Source organism: Puntigrus tetrazona, chromosome 19, assembly GCF_018831695.1.
Source record: "Puntigrus tetrazona isolate hp1 chromosome 19, ASM1883169v1, whole genome shotgun sequence".
Classification (NCBI taxonomy): Eukaryota; Metazoa; Chordata; class Actinopteri; order Cypriniformes; family Cyprinidae; genus Puntigrus; species Puntigrus tetrazona.
In genome coordinates, this window is record NC_056717.1 from 13,060,667 (window position 1) to 13,079,236 (window position 18,570).

Here is an 18,570-nt window from a genome sequence, read left to right on the forward strand (position 1 = left end):
GCTAATCTACAAGTAATGCATGTTTTCTCTTGGGCGCATAATCATCCCTACATTATCATCTTATACCTATACCTAAGAAGGTTTAAAGGCTTTAATCATTTTAATAAACCCCTGTTATCGTAGTTTTTGACTATTCGCAACAATAAACTCAGTCAGATCACTGCATCTTTGGATTTTCCCGCACAGAGGACAGTAATGTTTTATGATGTCTGAACGCAGAGTCAGTTTGTGATGTATACTGTATTACACACACCACACCAAAAGAGTGCTTCAACACAGAATGTTTCAGCAGTGCTCATGTACATTACAGCTTAGATGAATCTGCACACACACACACACACACACACACACACAGCCTACAGCTCATCCATGTTCAGACTGCCTCAACCCCCACAGCAGCTGATGAGCTGGAGCATCCAATCAGGAAGCCCGAGCCTCTGTAAGCCTTAAAAGGAGTCAATGCAGTGAATGGCCAAGATCTGATGAGCGGTTATGATGAGTAGCCATTTAGCTTTTGTTATGTGACATAACATCTCTATTGCTCCCAGGGGAAACTTTTATATTGACAATGCTTTTATGTGCCTTACATCAGATATTTAATAAAACCATAAAATCCAAAAGGTGCCCGAGGTGAGTGAATAAAAAACAAGTGGTGTGCCGATACACTATACACACAACAAACAGGAATTTGAACCACTGTAATCTCACTTTTTTGTAAAACCATTTTGTTATCATTAATCTGAGGCAGACTTTGATTTGAAAACAGTTTTTGCATACATGGCAAGAGAGTTTGATATTGTTATATTATTATAATTATTATATTATTATATAAATCAAATCATTAAAAAAATTAATTAAGGTCCAAATATAATTTTTCTCCTCCTTTTCTCATTTATAACATTAAAAATGTATCATTAAAGGTCTTCTCTATCATATTTAGCATTGAAAAGTCTGATTTATTATCATTTGAACGGTTCATAAATGAACGTAAATAATTGTGATTCAAGCCCCTGTACAATGTACAGTTGAGGTGCTTTGTTGTATTTAGTATAAATACAATTGACACACTTATAACTGACAAAATGTCCTCTTTTCCAGGTTTGCTTTGTTTTCAATGCTGCTTTGGCCCAGATCTTCCAGAAGGATGCAGGTGACAATAAACAGCTATTACTCTATTAAACCCTTTTTAGACTTTAAACAACGCCATGCAGTTTGCTTAACCTTAAAACGACTAGTCATTATTTCATAAAAATCATGGAGTTAGTTAGTCATTTTCATTGATTCGCAAACTGCACTCTACGCTGAACGGAGGTCATAGACATCACTGCGCTGAGAGAAACAGGGAGTATATGGAGACACTGAACTACCAGTATCGGTAATTTAGGGTCTTTATTCATTTTCCGAAGCTATAATCATCCTTACAGTGTGCTACATGAATTAAACATGAGAGGGCACACAGCACCAGCTGTTATTAGCCCGGGGTTCAAGTGATCGGGACAGAAGCACAACCTGCAATTATGGCTAAATCCCCTTTACTTTTATCTGCTGAAAAAGATTGAAGGAAGTGTTCGAGAGGAAATGATTAATTAAATAGGATGTACAGCACAAAAGTACAGATAGGCCTGGTTGTTTATTCATGCAAAAACCGAACATGCATTAAAATGCATGTTGAACTAACTATTTTATATCGAGGCTGTTCTACAAACTGTCCAACAGTATCGTGAAAAGAGTAAGTTTTGCATTCATTGTCCAAGTGTTTACATGTGGCGTGGCTCATCCTTTAAATATGCAAAGCCCAGCATCTCTCTAAAAGCTCTCTGTTGTCATGTTATTTTTATAAGTGGCCATGTGCACTGTGCGCTGGTCCGAAAGAAATGACACATTAGGTTTAGGCCTTTGCTCTCCCAGAGCGCTATATAGCGTGTTTGTGTTTTATCATGTGGTATTAGTAAAACTGCATGTATTTTTAGCTCTGTTGCTAGCATCCGCACAACGCTAACACGGGGGAAAATCCTCTCTCAAAAGGAGGAAGCAGCGTTATTGTTGAAAGGTGGAAACAGAGATATAATTTGGAGCTGGAAATAAAACCGGTGACCGAGACGTGTATTTTTAGCCGAATGGTAATCTGCATGGAGTTACTGGCTCATGCCTGCGCTTGTGACATTAGTCATAGTTTTTGAATCGCTTTGTGTTGGGCAGTAAGTGAAAGCAACAATGCTTTTAGTAGCTTAACATAGATTCGGTTGTATTCAAATATCTGCAACTGTTGCAATAAGCAACAGTGTAGTACAGTATTAAAGGTTGCGGTAAATAGGACTTAGCGACAGATGGTTTTAGGGAGGGGACTTCTATCCATCAGCTGTTGATTGGATTTTGAGACGAAACACACCTCTTGACCAAAGGGCAGGGGCTAGTGTGAGTCCTGCATACGTCACCGGAGAGAAGATCGTCATTTTCAATGGAATATCCCATTTTTGATTCAGTTATGACAATTTTAACTTGTAGCGGCTAATGTATTTTAAAAGTCATTCACAATAAGATTTCTAACATGCATTTTCAAATGTGCTCATCTGTCCTCTCTCTTTCTCTAGTGAATCAGTCTGGACAGAAAATAGCCTATTAATTCTAAATTCAGTTTTAATTATCATGTAAACAATCTTTATATTATATTTGGACCTTTGTGTAGTACAAAAAACAAAACTAAAAAACCCTTTAAGTAACTTTAAAATGCCTATATTATGTTTTATGAAAGGTTCATATTTTGGTTTTGGGTGTTCCCAACAAAATTTTTCATTGTCTTGTAATATGCATTTGCAACTGATTATATTTTCCCCCAAAATGTTGTTCACATTTCAAATCCCCAAGCTTTTAAAGCTATAAACTTATGTACACTGAATGTTAGAAATCATTCCACATTACACTTACTGCATAAAAAGAGATTTTTTGCTCAAAGTTAACCGCATTTACTGTGAACTAAACTTCAGTAAGTCATATAGCAATTAATGTGAAGCCCCATTTATTTATTTTCAATTGATTTGATAGTTTCGAATTATTATAATCTTTTCATCAACTCACAAACCCACTGCACTTTCCTCATGAACCCAAGTTTGGTAGTCCCTCTAATGCTGATGCTCTAATGTATTGTTATCTGCAAAGAACTATTAATACCTAAATATGTAAATAATCAGAGTTCATCAGAGCCCTCTTGCTACAGACAAACTGGCTTGATTTGATTAATTGAGCATACATCATACTTATAAACAAATGCATACGGCACAAATCATATGAATCCCACGCAGTGTTGGCGCTGTGTCTGATCTATTTGTGAATATAGGTCACATTCAACAGCCATTCTTTCTAAGCCTTTCTCCCATGCAGAAATACAATTGCAGGGTGAGTAAGGCTATACCATTTAGCTTCAGGCTTTAAATCAAATAATGACGTCTCTGGGATGTCTCTAGTAATCTATTTGAATCAGAAGCGCACCAAAACCAGATGCTGCAAGGCTAATGAGTCACAAAGCAACACCCCACCCCCTTCTACCCACACTTACATGCACGCTCTCATTGGCCCAGATGAATCGGTTGCCTCAGTGTGAATCAGGTGTTGCTGATCATCCGCTCATCCGCACGAGTTCAAGCCCTGCATACAGAATAACCCTTCAGAAAGCTTCCCTCTGCCAGAATATTAACACGAGCCTGATAAAAAATACATGGGAAAGCAAAGTAGTCCTTCAAATGTATACCGATCCAACATGCTACATAATCTCTATTTGATCACAAATCTACACAGCTGTTTTTTTGTGTGAGGAACTGCTGATACTCACAGGCCCCAGAGCTTATTAAGAATTGTTAGAAGTGAGAAACAGAGGGGAGTGGGACATAAATCATTTATTCTAGTCATGCAGCAGAATCAGTCCAGAACGCATTAGATAATGTGTTTCAAGTAGTGCTCATCGATTAGATTTGCCAGATAATTGTTATGAGGCAAACATTTGCATCGTTTTAAATTACACAAATGCAAATAGTACATGATAACACGGAAAACAAATAGGACATTACAGTAGGAAATTAAGAGCACTAAATGCATTGTAGAAATGTTTGCAGGTTGTTGTGAGCCAGTGTGTAGACCTGGGAGTTATTTAAACCATTAGTTTCCATATTTAACAACAACATTTTGCATCCGGCCATACCACAGATTTTGATGATAAGACTTTATAGCTCCACACAATGAATTGGATTCATCCTGGATTGGAAATGGGCCAAGAGGATGACTCAGTTTTGTATCATACCCTAAAGTGTGTCAGTGATGTTTCAAATGAGTACACTATGAATACTAACATGTATAGTGTGCACAGGCCGTTACTCAGACTGAATGCATCTGGATGCATTAAGTGCATGACTGAACAGATCTGCTGCATACATTTGCTATATAATATAATATAATATAATATAATAAACAATTTGGAAAATGTTTGGAATAATTAAAATATGTTAATGTTTTTAATATCTCTCTCTTTAGTTTTGCCCCATTATCAGAATCTGTCACTGTAATCATGTTATATTGGATCAGTAAATGTCTTTAATGTTAAAGTGCACATGCGAGGCGGGCGGTAGAGCAATGACGTTAAAGGCTGTACGCCACGACCTCACTTGGCCTTAAACCAAATTTAATTAACCATACATTTAGTGATGTGAATAAGCTTTTTATGTTAAACCTGGCATGCTGAAGTCAAGCCTGTTTTGGATGGCTGTGGCCTAGATTACAGTCATAATTAATTTAGTGGTCTATGATTTATGCTCATTTTGTCATCTAATGTGGGTAAAACTCTGGGCTTTCAGAACAGTCATAATCTAATGGGTACTTGTGTCTCCTAAAAAAGACTTGAATTATGTGGAGCAATTTCTGTTATAATAATATACTACAAGTTTTATTAGATGGCTTTAAACGGTGTGCATTTGTTGACTCTGTTAACCCACCCACCTGATTTGAGCTCATATCAGTAACTGAAGATCAGGCCTGCAATTATGATCTCGTAATTACTATTCATCCAGACAGACAAAAGATGTTAATAAGTAGCTTCTCCAAATCACAATGAATCCCATTCATTGGTATTCTTTGATGGAATTCAGTACAGTAATTATTCAAAACAACACCAGGCCTCTAAAATGAGGGGGTCAACCTGCCTTATGAAAAATGAATCTCAGAGTGATGCAATTCAAGTGTAAGAGCAGTATCCGGCTAGATTCGCCTAGCAAAGCCTGTTTCTGAGGCTTGTGGATACATTTGTGTGACTACAAAAAAAATCTGTTTAATTAATAATCTAAAACTGTCACATTAGTATTGTTGAATAAAAATATATATACGGAACAGTTAACCCTAATTTGATTGGACAAGCGGCGTTCCAATACTGATGGATCATTTTATCTATAAATAATTCCAACAAAATGTATAATATTCAGCACCACAACAAAAGCAATCATATTTTACCTTATCATTTTTTAGTTGTGAATGTAAGTACGTTTAAGACGTCTTCCTGGCTGCAAACGACCGTGAACAAACCAGTATGATTCACGAACAAATGATTCTTATCAACTTTGTCTTTTGAAATCAAAAGCATATTTCAAAAAGTACACTAACATTTGAATCAGTCTTTAGAGCATGATCTGAAAAGTTATTAATTTACGCCTATATATGTCTAAGAATACGTAAGCAAAATTGACCAAATGAATCGCATTTGAAACATTATCGAATCGAGAGCTAGGATTTTCCACTTCTTCCAACAATACTGGCTGCTTTAATTAGATAACTCAAAACTCTGTTAAATAAAAACTACAGTAACAAGAAAAAAAACATTTTATTTTTTAAAACATGTGCATCTTTAGTAATTTGTGGGGAAAATATACAAATATTCTGAAATGCTTATTGATCCATGTGATATTGGGGAGTATAGACTTGCTAAAATGTATTGTGTCCAAGACCATTGCTAACCTTTACCTTTACCCACACAAAGTGTAACAGTCCCATCGTTTCTTTTTCACCTGAGCTGTTTTTGCAAAGAGGGAACCATAAACAAGTTTAATCATGAATAGCATTACACGTTACCACCAACGCCAAAAGAAGTAGTACAGCCTAAAGAGTCACAAGTAAAAATACAATTGTTCAAAGTGCAAAGACAAAGGGTTGAGGTGTCAGAGGAACGACAGTTAATATATAAACAATAGACTGTGACATAAAACAGAACACTGGTTTTGTGATGTGGGCAAGATGGAAAGGTCCACCTATTGTTCTCCTTCCTTGCATTCATTGTAAAGGCTCGCAAGTCTTGGAAAGCACTACTGACTAAAGATTCGGTCAGGGCCTTTTTTGCATGCGATTCTGTGAGGGTGTTGTGGGTGTTCCAGTTTTACTGTGCTCTGCCCGCTGCTGTCTGGCTTGTAGCTCCTTTACCTCAGCCAGAACCTCTCTAGCTTCTCGCCAGGAGGAAATGGCCTCTTGTAGGAGCCGCTCGGCAGCTGCCCTCCTGCTGTCCCAGTCCAAAGCTTCACTGAGAGGAGAATCTGTACCCTTCATGCTTCTGAAATGGGGCGAGTAAAAAATCCGAAAAAAAGCGGGGTCTGTAGACTTCATATGGGGCGAATTCGAGCCAGTGGAGAGAGGCGAGTCTGAACCTTTAATGTGGGTCAGATCAATGCATTTTGTGTGGGGTGAACTTGATTCTTTTGAATCAGGTGAGTCGATGCTCTTCGAACGAAGTGCGCTCTTGGAATGAGGGGATTTGGATGACTTAAAGCGGGGCGAGTCCTTTGACTTCACATGTGGCGAATCTTTCCCTTTGGAACCAGGTGAATCTTTCACCCTTACTGAGGGTGAGTCTGTGCCTTTGCTGTGGGGTGAGCTGTGTGAGCTTGAGCCCTTGGAGTGCGGTGAATCAGAGCCCTTGAGGTGGCGGAGGCGGGGAGAGTCAATGCCTCTTAAGTAGGGGTAAGATCCCATCCTTCCCCGATAGGGTTCCTGTTCCTGAATTTCCGCTAGCAGTTCTTGGGTCCTCTGCAGCCGTTGGCTGATTAGTTCCTGCAGGTGGCCTGTGGGACTCTGGGCCAGGCTTGGCTGGACCCCATTTTTCTTGTTTGGTTTTCTCTCTCCCCGGGACAGAGCGTCATCCATGGAAGCGCATCGGTTACGGCCCTGAGCTAACTTCTTCTCGTTTTGAGGTGTGTGAGGCTGGTTTAGATGGCTCCAGGAGAACTCGCTTCTGCGTGGCAAGCTGCTGGTTTTCACTTTGCCCTCTGTAATGGAGTCCGGTGGCCTGGAAGCATCAGTGCCAGCACGTCGACGGCCGGGAGCCAGTTTATCCAGGCTCACATGATGGTCCTTCAACCACCCATCCTGATCATCATCCAGCATGCCAACATCCTCCTCATTCACCAAGTCCAGTGTCAGCATTCCATCAGAGGAGGCAGAGGCCTAAAACAAGAAACACATTTTTTATATTAAAGAGGCAATCTTTTTACTCACTTTTATTTGATTTTGTAGCATACTGATTTATAACAGATTAAAAAGGTGTTAAAAATTATTTTAAAAACACGAAGGTTAGGGGGTTAGTAAGATGTTTCACATGTTTTTACATTTATTCGATCAAAAATACAGTAAATATATATTAATATATGTTAATACATTGTCAAATTAAATGTATTCCTGTGATGCCAATGCTGAATTTTCTGCAGCCATCACTTCTGTGTCACATGATCCTTCAAAATCATTGATTTGGTGCTCGAGAAGCAATTTGTATTATTATCAATGTCTCTTAATGTTTTTGTGAAATGCATGGTGTATTTCCTTGATGAAAAATCTGAAGAGCAGAATTTATTTGTAATAGAAATAATTTGTAAAATGATTTATCTTTACACTCATCTATCTTTACACTTATCTTTACTCATTTTACTTAATTATTTTAAGACATCCTACTTACCCTAAACTACACTGGAGGGCACTGAACACTGGAGGGCATTAAAAAGGTATTCTTTGATTAATAAAAAAAGAAAACTAATTTAAAAATAATAATAAAAATATAAAAATAATAATAATAATAATAAAAAAAATAATAATAAAATTAATTAATCTTACTATCCCCAAAACTGTTATTTCTGGTCATTAAAAGCATTTTGACCATTAAGATGGAAAACGACAAATAAATTAAATAATAGAATCCCAGTCAAAGAGATACAAATGAAAGGTAAATCTTCATATTATGTGTAAAACTTGTTGAAGAAAAATATATCTAAATAGTTAGGTTTCAGTTTTCTGGACTCTGTTATGCAGTCTAGTTATAAATAGCTGCATATAAGTTTCATCACTTCTGCACCAAACAACCACCTAGTACCATGAAGTCAGTACATTTCCACCGGCGCACAACAGTATAAGCAGACAAACAACAACAGTCATCTAAATCAAAGTCTAAAGAAGAATGCCACCCACCACAGCCATGAGATGACCCCGCGTGGGCAAACGGCGCCCAAGTGGGATCTTGGCCCGATCGCGTGTAGGGTGAGCCAGAAGACTCTCCTCCTCAATCGTGACCTGCAGAGAAATTCAAAACAAAACTGGAGCTGAGATCATTTTTACTATATTAATTCAGCAGCTTTATTTGGTTTCTAATTTACACAACACAAAAGGCCTATATGACATCGAGTGTTAATTAGTCTCACTTCCATCTCAGTTTAATCCAGCAGTTGTTGGTGTGAAAATGAATTTGCAGATTTATAAATAGAAGATGCTATATGCAGATGACGTTAAATTCACAAAAGTGGATTTCTGCTATATGAAATGTAGTCTCTTTTGCTCAAGGCTGCAATAAAAAAAAACTAGTAAAAGTAATACTTTAATATAATATAAAAAGTAATACTTTAATATAATATCATCTAATATAATATAATATAATAATATTACCGATTTAATGCTGCTTAGCTGACATGTTTTTCATGGGCATAATAATTAAATAATTACATTTCCAGTACCCTAAAATTTCCAAACACAAATAATTACAGGGAGATTGAAAAATCTAACAGGAAGTAGAAAAGGGTTAGCATTAGAATATAAAAGTGAAAGAAATATATACAGAAAGAGACTGACTAATGAGCGGAAAGAGTGTGGGAAGAGACTGCAGGAGTGGAAAGCTAAAATATAGGTGGGAAGATGGGCATTAAACAGCAAGGAATAAAGAATACATGAGATGTCTGTACTCACCTCATCCAGCACACGGTTCTTAGCTCTGGTAATAGAATTATTTAAAACATTGATCCAAGATTCCTTCTCCTCTGGACTGACGGCCAAAAATACAAGATTGGGGCTCTAATGGAGTAACAAAACATATATTAAAATATTAACTATTAAAGATTTTCAAATAAATGATGGTGATATTTTAAATCTGTATTTTTAGGGTCTTTGGAAAATAAATACAAACAAATTTTCCTTGATCTTTTCATTAAGGAATCATTGCAAAATCTTCATGTTTTTGAAGTTATGCAGGATATGATCTCTTTTAAAATTTCATCAAAAAGTACTTTGATGTCGACTGACACAGATTCTTCTCTTTTTCTGCGCAATACATTAAGAAAGTGGTTAAAATCAGACCTCACAAAAGTAAAAGAGGCACAAAATGAACTGTAGCCTATTTTTTAAATGTTTTGTTCTTACCTTGTTTCCAGGGTGTTGGCAGCGGAGAAGAGTGAATTTGCTGTGATTCTTCTTGCTATGGCTCTTGGCCTTTCGCAGTTCCTCGGAGCGCTCATACTGCGCCAGGTCAAACACTTCGTGAGTCTTCCCATCATTCTTCATCTGGACACAAGAACAGCTGCATCAGCACACAAGACACAGGCCATCACCAGGCCTGAAGCTAGAAACAATTGCTATTATTAATTGAAAATATCAGCAGTGCTTTCCCAGGCCAACTGTGCAGACAACAGTGAATCATGGTGGGACTTATTGATTTTAGCTCCAAGGACAGCAATAATTAATGTTCAACAGAACACTGCCGTGAGATCATTAAAAGCTCAATCCATGCTGACAGGACACTCATCGCAAATTTCATAAAGTAACAAAACATCTAAAGTCATGATACTCTCATGAACATGTTAAAGACCGTTGAATAAAGTGTTTATTTTTACTTTCTTTACTCACAAAAAGGTCTCGTAGCTTCATAACATTAACGTTGAACCACTGATGTCACATGGACTATTTTAATCATGTCCTTGTGAAACTACATTTCTTGAATGTGGTAGGTTCATTCCTGTCCATGCAGAGTCAGAAAGCTTGAGGATTTCACCAACACACCTCAATTTGTCTACTGGTGAACAATCCCTTTTTATTTTAAAATTGTATGAAAAACGCTTAGAACAAGTAGAGCAAAATGTATTTTGTGATTTGTATATTAAATTGGTAATATGTTCCAAAACGACAGCAAAGCAGAAGAACTGTTTAACTGTTCAGTTCTAAAGTGAATTGTTTGTCTATGGATGGAAAAAAAAGTAAAAGTAAAAAAAAAAAAAAAAAAACAGACTTGTTTTACTTTATTTTTTCTGTACTATACCCTCAAAATGGCACTTTACAGTGATAGTGTGTAACTATAGATAACTATTTTCTATGCAAATATATTTTAAAAGAATACATTTGAAATTGAAATTCTAAACATTTTTTGCTGTGTCCTTGTTAAATAAAAGCATTAATTGCATTATATCACTCAATGTGAATTTATTATTTGAACACTATGAGGTGTGAGTGCATAATTTTTTTGCTTACACAATGAAACCTCAAGAAAAGCACAAACCTCACACACACATATAACCGACACTAGCTCAGAATGCATGCCAAATAGCACAAAAGGAATATAAATGTGACTGGTGTTCTTTTTCACCAGAAATCAAGACAGATGTTCCAAACGGATTTCAGTTAGTCCGGCTCCTCCTCTAATTATTCAACCAGTGACCCATCTGTAAAAATGCCTCATTTTAAGACAGGTCAGTCCTCATTATAGCTGACTGGGGTGGAGAAGCGGTAAATTTCACTGAACCTGAGGGAGGAAAAACCCACAGTGGGACTTTAAATCCCTCAGAGACTCAATGAGGGTCACGAGGGTTCTGCCGAGGCGAACACAGAAACTCCATGTTGACGGTATTAACATGTACTACGTGGTGTCACACAAAGCAAAAAAAGATAAACAAAGATATTTTGGGTCAGAGTTCTGCATGGTTACCAAGCATTCACCATAGCAACGGAAACATGCAACAAAGGAATCTGGTGTCAGTGAGCTTGAGATTAAAGTACAAAGATCAAAGTGATCCGTGATCATAGAGCAGGCGCAAGCAAACCAGCCTGGTTCGTAACATCTCCACTTAATATGACTCTGCAATATCATATTCTGCTTTAAATGCGCTCGTGTCTATTTTACCACAAAGAGTGAAATGTAGGTAACATCCTCCCTATGGCACATATGGCCAAAGGTAATCTGTGTAACCGTATGCCTCCAGATGGCCTCCCGGGGGTCACACATTTAAATGTGAGTGAGCGCACACTCTGAGAAAGAGCGTACTAGTGATGCTAATATGGGGCAAAAGACCCCTGGAGGAAAAGAGCCTGGCCTCTCTACACCACATCAATATTTCACTCCCCCACTGTTGGCACAGCACGTTCCCGGCAGGGGGCCATCCTGATCTCTGGATTAACCACCTCCAAAAATAACCCACTAACCGACCATCTTCATTCCTTCGGAGGTAACTCCATCAACAACAAGATGTAAGGACTAAAATGCAGCTATCGTAAAGAGTACTCCTATGAATATTACATTCTCTTGATGCTTCTTTCCTGAAATTGCCGAGGATTTCAAAAGAGAGGTGGTTTCCGAGGTATTGTGAACTGGTGTTTTATTAAGCCACGCAACTGTTTGAGGATGTATGGAGATTGCAGAGTAGTAAGCATGAAGTGAACACGAGTATTACTTATATGACCGGGCGGGAATTAAAGGTGCAAATAGATTTGCTGAATCCCCTCGAATCACGTGTTCAGAGTGTTTCTGTAATCTGGTTTGACTGCATTACTTTGAGGTCAACCAATTTTCCTAAAATAGACATAATTAAAACAAACACCACAGGTAAACCTAAAAGCATTTGCCCTGCCAAATGGATGTGAGCGAGTGTTCAAATTTCAGAAAAAACCCAGATGATTAGACTGACAAGTGACATCTCATTTACTTTGATATAAAAGTAAGATAAAATGTTATATCTATCTAAATAAAAATATGTGTATATACGTATATATATTTGAAACCTTATTAAATTAACAACAATATATTTATTTGGGGATATGTACATAGTGTTTTAGGTAGGCCTATTGTAGAGTAAACGATGAGAGTAAACCTCAATTAATGTATTATTGCAAGTGTAAATTAAAATTGTGTAATATAAAAATATGTTGATAGAAACATGTTAATGCTATACATGTTCTGAACTAATGAAATTATTAATAATAATACTAATAAAAGTATTATTAAAACATTATTTTTAAAGGAATATTTGACAGAAAATATATTTACTAGAATTTATGTAGGACAAAATACACAACACAGCATTTAAAAAAAGAAAAAAATAATAATATAATAAATTATCAATTTAATATAATAATAATAATACAAAAATTGTTTATATAAATTTAATGCAACTGTTCAAATAGAATTCTGAAAATCTATGGAAAACGCAGACTTATTTAATTATTTTTTATTTAAATAGTAATTATTTCAATTAATTAGACATGCTTTTTGATTAATAAAATTGAGAAAAAATGCATAAACTGTAAATCTAAAACATATTATGGAAAAAAAAAAGAATTTGGAAATAAACAAACCAGAATTTTAGGAACAGCTAAAATGGATTTCAAAGAGCTCTACCACAGTACAAAAGAATATTTATTGTTGAGCATATCGATGTCTTGAATATATGTTGTTTTGAGCAATATTGACACATCTACAGATTTCTGTGAATCTGCTCTGTTTATGGGTAAATCCTCAGTACATGTTTACATATGATCCATTTGCACATGATGCACTCACAGCCATGACTGATCAGCCTGAATACAGTGAATACTAGACTAGAGCATCAATTATTTACACCAGATATATAGAGAGAGCTTGAAAAGAAGCACTTTGAACACAGTTATAGATGCTCAGCTGTCTACATGTATAAACTTCAAATGATTCACTTGGGAGTCAGGAAGGATCGCAGCCTTTACGACTCGTGTTGCATGAGATGCACTTCACTACGCTATATGAGTGAGATCAATTGAAGAGTTATGTCAAGTGACATCATCCTAGCAAGAACAGGTCTACCTTGAGCACTGAAGGACAGTCAAGTGCAGTGGTGCATAACGTTATCAGTACTATATAGACAGCAATGGCAAACAATGCACACAGCCTGAAAACAGCGATCACCAGAGGACAGACGCACATACTCAGACTGATGCAACCTGCTGACATTGTGTTCTGATATTATAAAAATAACCTTGCTTGCTTGACCAGTCAAAGAATTCACAGGACTAGATGCAGGTACACTGAATGCTAACAATCCGGCTCCTTTTCCAAGTTTCATTTCATTAAATAACTGAGGTACCTTGTCAAAATATGATCCAAATATTTTGGCAATTCAAGAAATGTTGGGAGTGGAGAACGATAGATTTAAGACTCAATGATGTTTTTTAAAAGAAATAACCAAAAAATTAACATTTGAAATATACTCCAAGTATCTGTTCATTGGGAGAGTACAAACAGCTGAAATGAGTATGAGTACAAACATTTTTGTGATGTTTTTATCAGCTGTTTGGACTGTTTCAAGTGACGCAATGCTACATTTCAATGAAAAAACTAACTCATCTACATCTTAAAGTTATGTATTTATTTATAGCTTGGGGTGAGGGGGCTATTCCTGTAAATTAGTTAGTGATATACTTATATATTAATATCGATTAAATCATTTGAACTTGAATTTCATATTTAAGATCTACAAAATCATAACAAGGTGTCGACTGCATCAATGTCAGCAAGTTTACGTTTGTGGTGTGTCTCTGTAAAGCCCATGTTGAAATACTTCACCACTATAAATAAGAAACATTCTTCTTCACTGCGACACCTCTTATATTTTGTGTGGTCTTTTAAAGCATGCATTTTGCTCTTATTAAATTATTTACAAGTTCATCTATAAAAAGAGATTAACAATAAAGGAGAGTGGTGTGGTAAGTATGGTGATGATTTTATCTAATAGCATGCACACTGTAAAAAAATTTTTTATTTTAACTTGAAACGATTTTTATCTTTAGTTTAGTCAACTAAAATAGTCCAGTTGTTACTTAAATTAACATTAAATATAACTTAAAATGTGAAGTTCACTAAACTTTAAAAAAAATTAAAGTCAGTGGGGTAAAAAAGAATTTCAAATTTGAAACTATTTTCAAACTATTTTTTTTAGTGCATAGAATATGTATAAAAACAGTTATAAACTAAATCTTTTTTTAAGGTTGCATTAACATACCTGTTCATGGTAAACTTAAAAAGCTTACCTGTTTTTTTATTTGTGCCACTAACAGGCCATAAACAGCAGCGGCCCTTCGTTTCGTTTAGATGCTGCATGTGGTTTGTTTGCATGGATATTTTTATGATGGTGTGACACTTCATTCAGAGTCCCGAGCATCCCCAGCGAACGAGAGGTGCAGCTGGGTCTTGAATCTTTTAACGTAAATAACAATGTCATCCAAAACGCGGCAGCTGCGTGATTGAGCGATGTGCAACTGCCTTCTCGGCTCTTAAAACCATTTCTGTCACTTTAATGAGAAAAACAAGGGCGCCGCTGTATAGTTTTCCACGATGATATGCTGTTATGTGATGGCTCTGTGAAACGGATGAAGGCCTACAGGCAGTGACAGAAACAAGCTGCTACACTTCCATGAAAATTACACCCATCCCTCTACACATGCTTCAAGTGAGCAAAAGATTCAATTGTAAAGATTTGTCGCTCCTATAATCAACCGGAAATTGAATTCAACCGAATATTTGCAAGCAACTTCCAGGACCTTCCGGGATCTTTGGTACAGGCACAGACACAAAATCCACGACACAAGCACAGGTTCAACATCCTGCTTGTTTCAGGCCACAGCTCGGTTTCATTTTCAGTGTTTATATAATACACTTTAGAAAATTATAGCTTGTCAGAGGGATTACTTTGATGTTGCAAAAGTATGTCTTTTAATATCAAGGGCAGGAGGTTTTGGCAAACATTAATTATTAAAATTCATAGCTCACTACACAAACGCTATATAGCATACTTTTGGATTTTTTTCTGCATTGTTTTAATTGATCATTTTGAGAATGAACTTAACAACTCACCTCTTTCTCAAAGATGTACAAATGATCTCCTTTAAGCATCACGAAGCGGTTTCGCCATATTTCTCTAAATATTCCTTTACCACTGAACCTGCGGATCCAGCCTACTTTGTCAGGTTGGGATGATGGCTGGTTGGCATCCTGAAGACCCTGAGTGTGTCAACGATGACTTGGTTAGTGTGTCGCCCGTCTCACATAATAGCATTTGAGTTCAAACAGATCTCATTCAGACTCGCTGCGTTGAGGCTTCATGACATTTCTTCAGTATCTGTTTCCAGTTTCTAGTTTTTCCGACAGCAATTTATTAAATATTAGTTGTTATTATTATTAGTTTCACATTTATTATTAGATTAATATTAGTGATAAATTGCTGTGGCAAGTAAAATAAAATACTAAAAGTTTCACTTGTAACAAATATAATGCATAATAGTGTCAAATGAATAACTGATATTTTCTAATAAGTACTAGCGAAGTTGGAATAGATAGCACTGTTAACTATTAAGCAACTACAACTATAAAATAAACTATTAGTTCCCATGTCTAATTAAATTGAACTCACTATTGGTAGACCCATAACAGACAAATAAAGGCTAAATGTACAAATATAAGATAGTAGTTGCATTCTATTACTTATAGTGGAAAATAAAACGCTAGAAGAACAAAATAAGTAAATAAAAAACACCAGTTTAAAAATTCCCCAAATTATTTACTATGAGTTGCTCAATTAAGAGTGTTGCTAACTGAATATTTTGATCAAATGAAAGATTAGCCAAACACACGAGTGACTGGCTCCAGCACATAAAGAAGAAGTGTGACGGATATACGGTCTCTACGGCAAATCATAACAAAGGAGTCGTTGTTAAATTAATTCACACACGTTTGAAAACGGAGCGCTGCGTTACATACATACAACTATTAACGGTAAATCGGTAGCATTCAAAATCAGCGTTTCCCCGTCACAGACTCCGCGCGCGAAATTCTCACCCTTTTCACCAAATGGCTTTTCTTCATGCTGTTCGCGAAACGTATCTTTCCCGAAGTATATCCGTCCCGCACTCTCCGGAGGAGGCGGTGGTGTTCGTGCCGATCTTTTACCGGGGGCTCGCCGCGCGCGCAGGTGCCACAGACGGGACGAGGTGCTGGCTCTCGCCGCTCATTGACTGCCAGTCTCCACACTGACGGTTTGCAAACCGCGGGCACGGGCTCTCCATTGGCTTGGGTGAGTCCCCGAGCTGCTGTGCTTCTCACCGAAACGGATTTTCCCGTTTATAGAGCTCGACTGCTCCATCTATTGAACGAGCACAGCTGTCGGTGTGATGTCACGCTGCACGTTGAGCCTCGGTGGCTTTCTTTCCCCCCTAGTTAGTCTAAACACAGTGCAAATCAGATCGTGGCAGAGGATACGGCTATTTTCAGTGACATGACATGAAAGATTTCAAGAACATAGATCGATATCTGATTTGTTTTATGGTGTGATATCTAGCAGATAGGAATCTAGAGTTGAGTAAGTTGCATTGAGAAACAATGTGGAGAAGAGAGGGTCAGATACGAAAGTTGAATAGTTTACATTTGGATAATTAGATGTCTCCAGGTGCAAACTAAACTGTCGAAATCATGTTTTTTTTTGTAATAAATGTCGGATAACAACCGAATACGAAGGAACAGCACATTTTTCATTAGGCTGATTGTAGGCGAGATTAAAAAAAAGACTTCGTTTTTGGTGTTTCATGCATCATTTTTCTACATAATTGATTTACTGCTTAAATACGCAATTAAGCTATTGTGACAGCTTACCCCATGTAGTGTGAACATATACTACTTGAGCATGTTCTCACATAGTCAAGGCATCGATAAAGAAATGTATAAATAACCTTTAAAAACACCTTGAGAGATTTGAGTTTGCCAAGTTCTTTGTTAAACACCTATGTAACCGTTTCGGTAAACAATAAATGGCCACAAATGAAAGCACAGATCTGAATATTACAAACATAATCTTATTAGGTAACTCAGGCCCATGGGGGACTTCCTAGGATATTCTGTTCTACAAGCTCAGAGAAAACACACACATTCAGAAGAACTAACTAATTACACTAGAAGCTTCATAGTCTTCTACATAAATTGACCGCATTATTTTAAAACAAGAAATAGGCTGACAAAGTGTTTTACATTTGCCTGGGATAGCTTAAGAGATTTCTTTTACCCAAATCTGTAAATAATCTCAAACCCTATTTTTTTGTTCCGCGTACGTTAAGCGCGATATTATCTGGCAGGAAATCTACCGGGCCTTTTACCGACTCATCATAAGCAACTGTTAACATTTTTTTTTTATCCATACGGCAAACTGTGCGCTTGATGCAGTAAAGCCATTAAGTCTTTCAGGTCTGCTGGTACTCTAGCTGATGGTGGGGATTAATGGATGTGATTTAGGAGAGAGGAAGGGGAGTTATACTGGAGCAAACTGAACATGTACGGGTACTAAGCTCTGGAGGTTAAAGTTATGACCTTAAGGTCAGGGCTAAACTCGGTCTTGATACAATTTCATCAGTAAATCATCTGTGAGTTCGTCCAGTCTGTGAACTGAGGCTTTGGGGCGATAACGAAAACTACAAAAATGTAACGGTCTAAAGATACGGGCTAAATTATTTTTCTCTTTCATTTATTGAAGAGCATGATAAAATATTGTCATGCATTATGTTGCCTGTATTTTCACGTTATACACAAAGGCAAAAAAAACATTTGTAGGATGTATGAAAAAAGACATTACAGTGTAAAAGGTCTTTAATGTTAGATTATTTTGACTCTTTAAAAATTATGTTTTCACATTTTTCTTCCAAGAATTATTCCATATTAATTGTTTAAAAGACTTTGAAATACATAAATAACTTCTGTAATTGTGCACTGTTTGAATTAATAAGCTCTAGCCATTTAATAATGAGACAAGCATTTATCCTTGTCTGCATATTTGTAGCATGTCATTTAATTTAGCTGGATAGAGATGTGAATAATAATAATAATAATCATAATAATAATAATAAAGAATATGGTGGAGGAATTTGTTTTAGAATTTTGTTTGGTTATAAAAAAAAATCGAATTTTAATTATTTTTGTGGCCTAGTTGGTCACTTTTGATTCAACAATTTTACACTTATATA

The 18,570-nt window shown here is 36.6% G+C and overlaps 1 protein-coding gene across 1 annotated transcript; it reads right to left on the minus strand.

Annotated features, from left to right (window-relative positions):
- Nucleotides 1-5,841: 5,841 nt before the first annotated feature.
- On the minus strand, nt 5,842-16,731 carry plekho1a (pleckstrin homology domain containing, family O member 1a). The gene is made up of 6 exons (XM_043218146.1): nt 16,403-16,731; nt 15,422-15,568; nt 9,697-9,837; nt 9,247-9,351; nt 8,479-8,580; nt 5,842-7,467 (listed from the first exon to the last, which is right to left on the minus strand). The coding sequence occupies exons 1-6, from the start codon at nt 16,427-16,429 to the stop codon at nt 6,355-6,357; spliced, it is 1,635 nt and encodes a 544-aa protein (XP_043074081.1). The 5' UTR covers nt 16,430-16,731; the 3' UTR covers nt 5,842-6,354.
- Between the last annotated feature and the right edge of the window lie 1,839 nt (nt 16,732-18,570).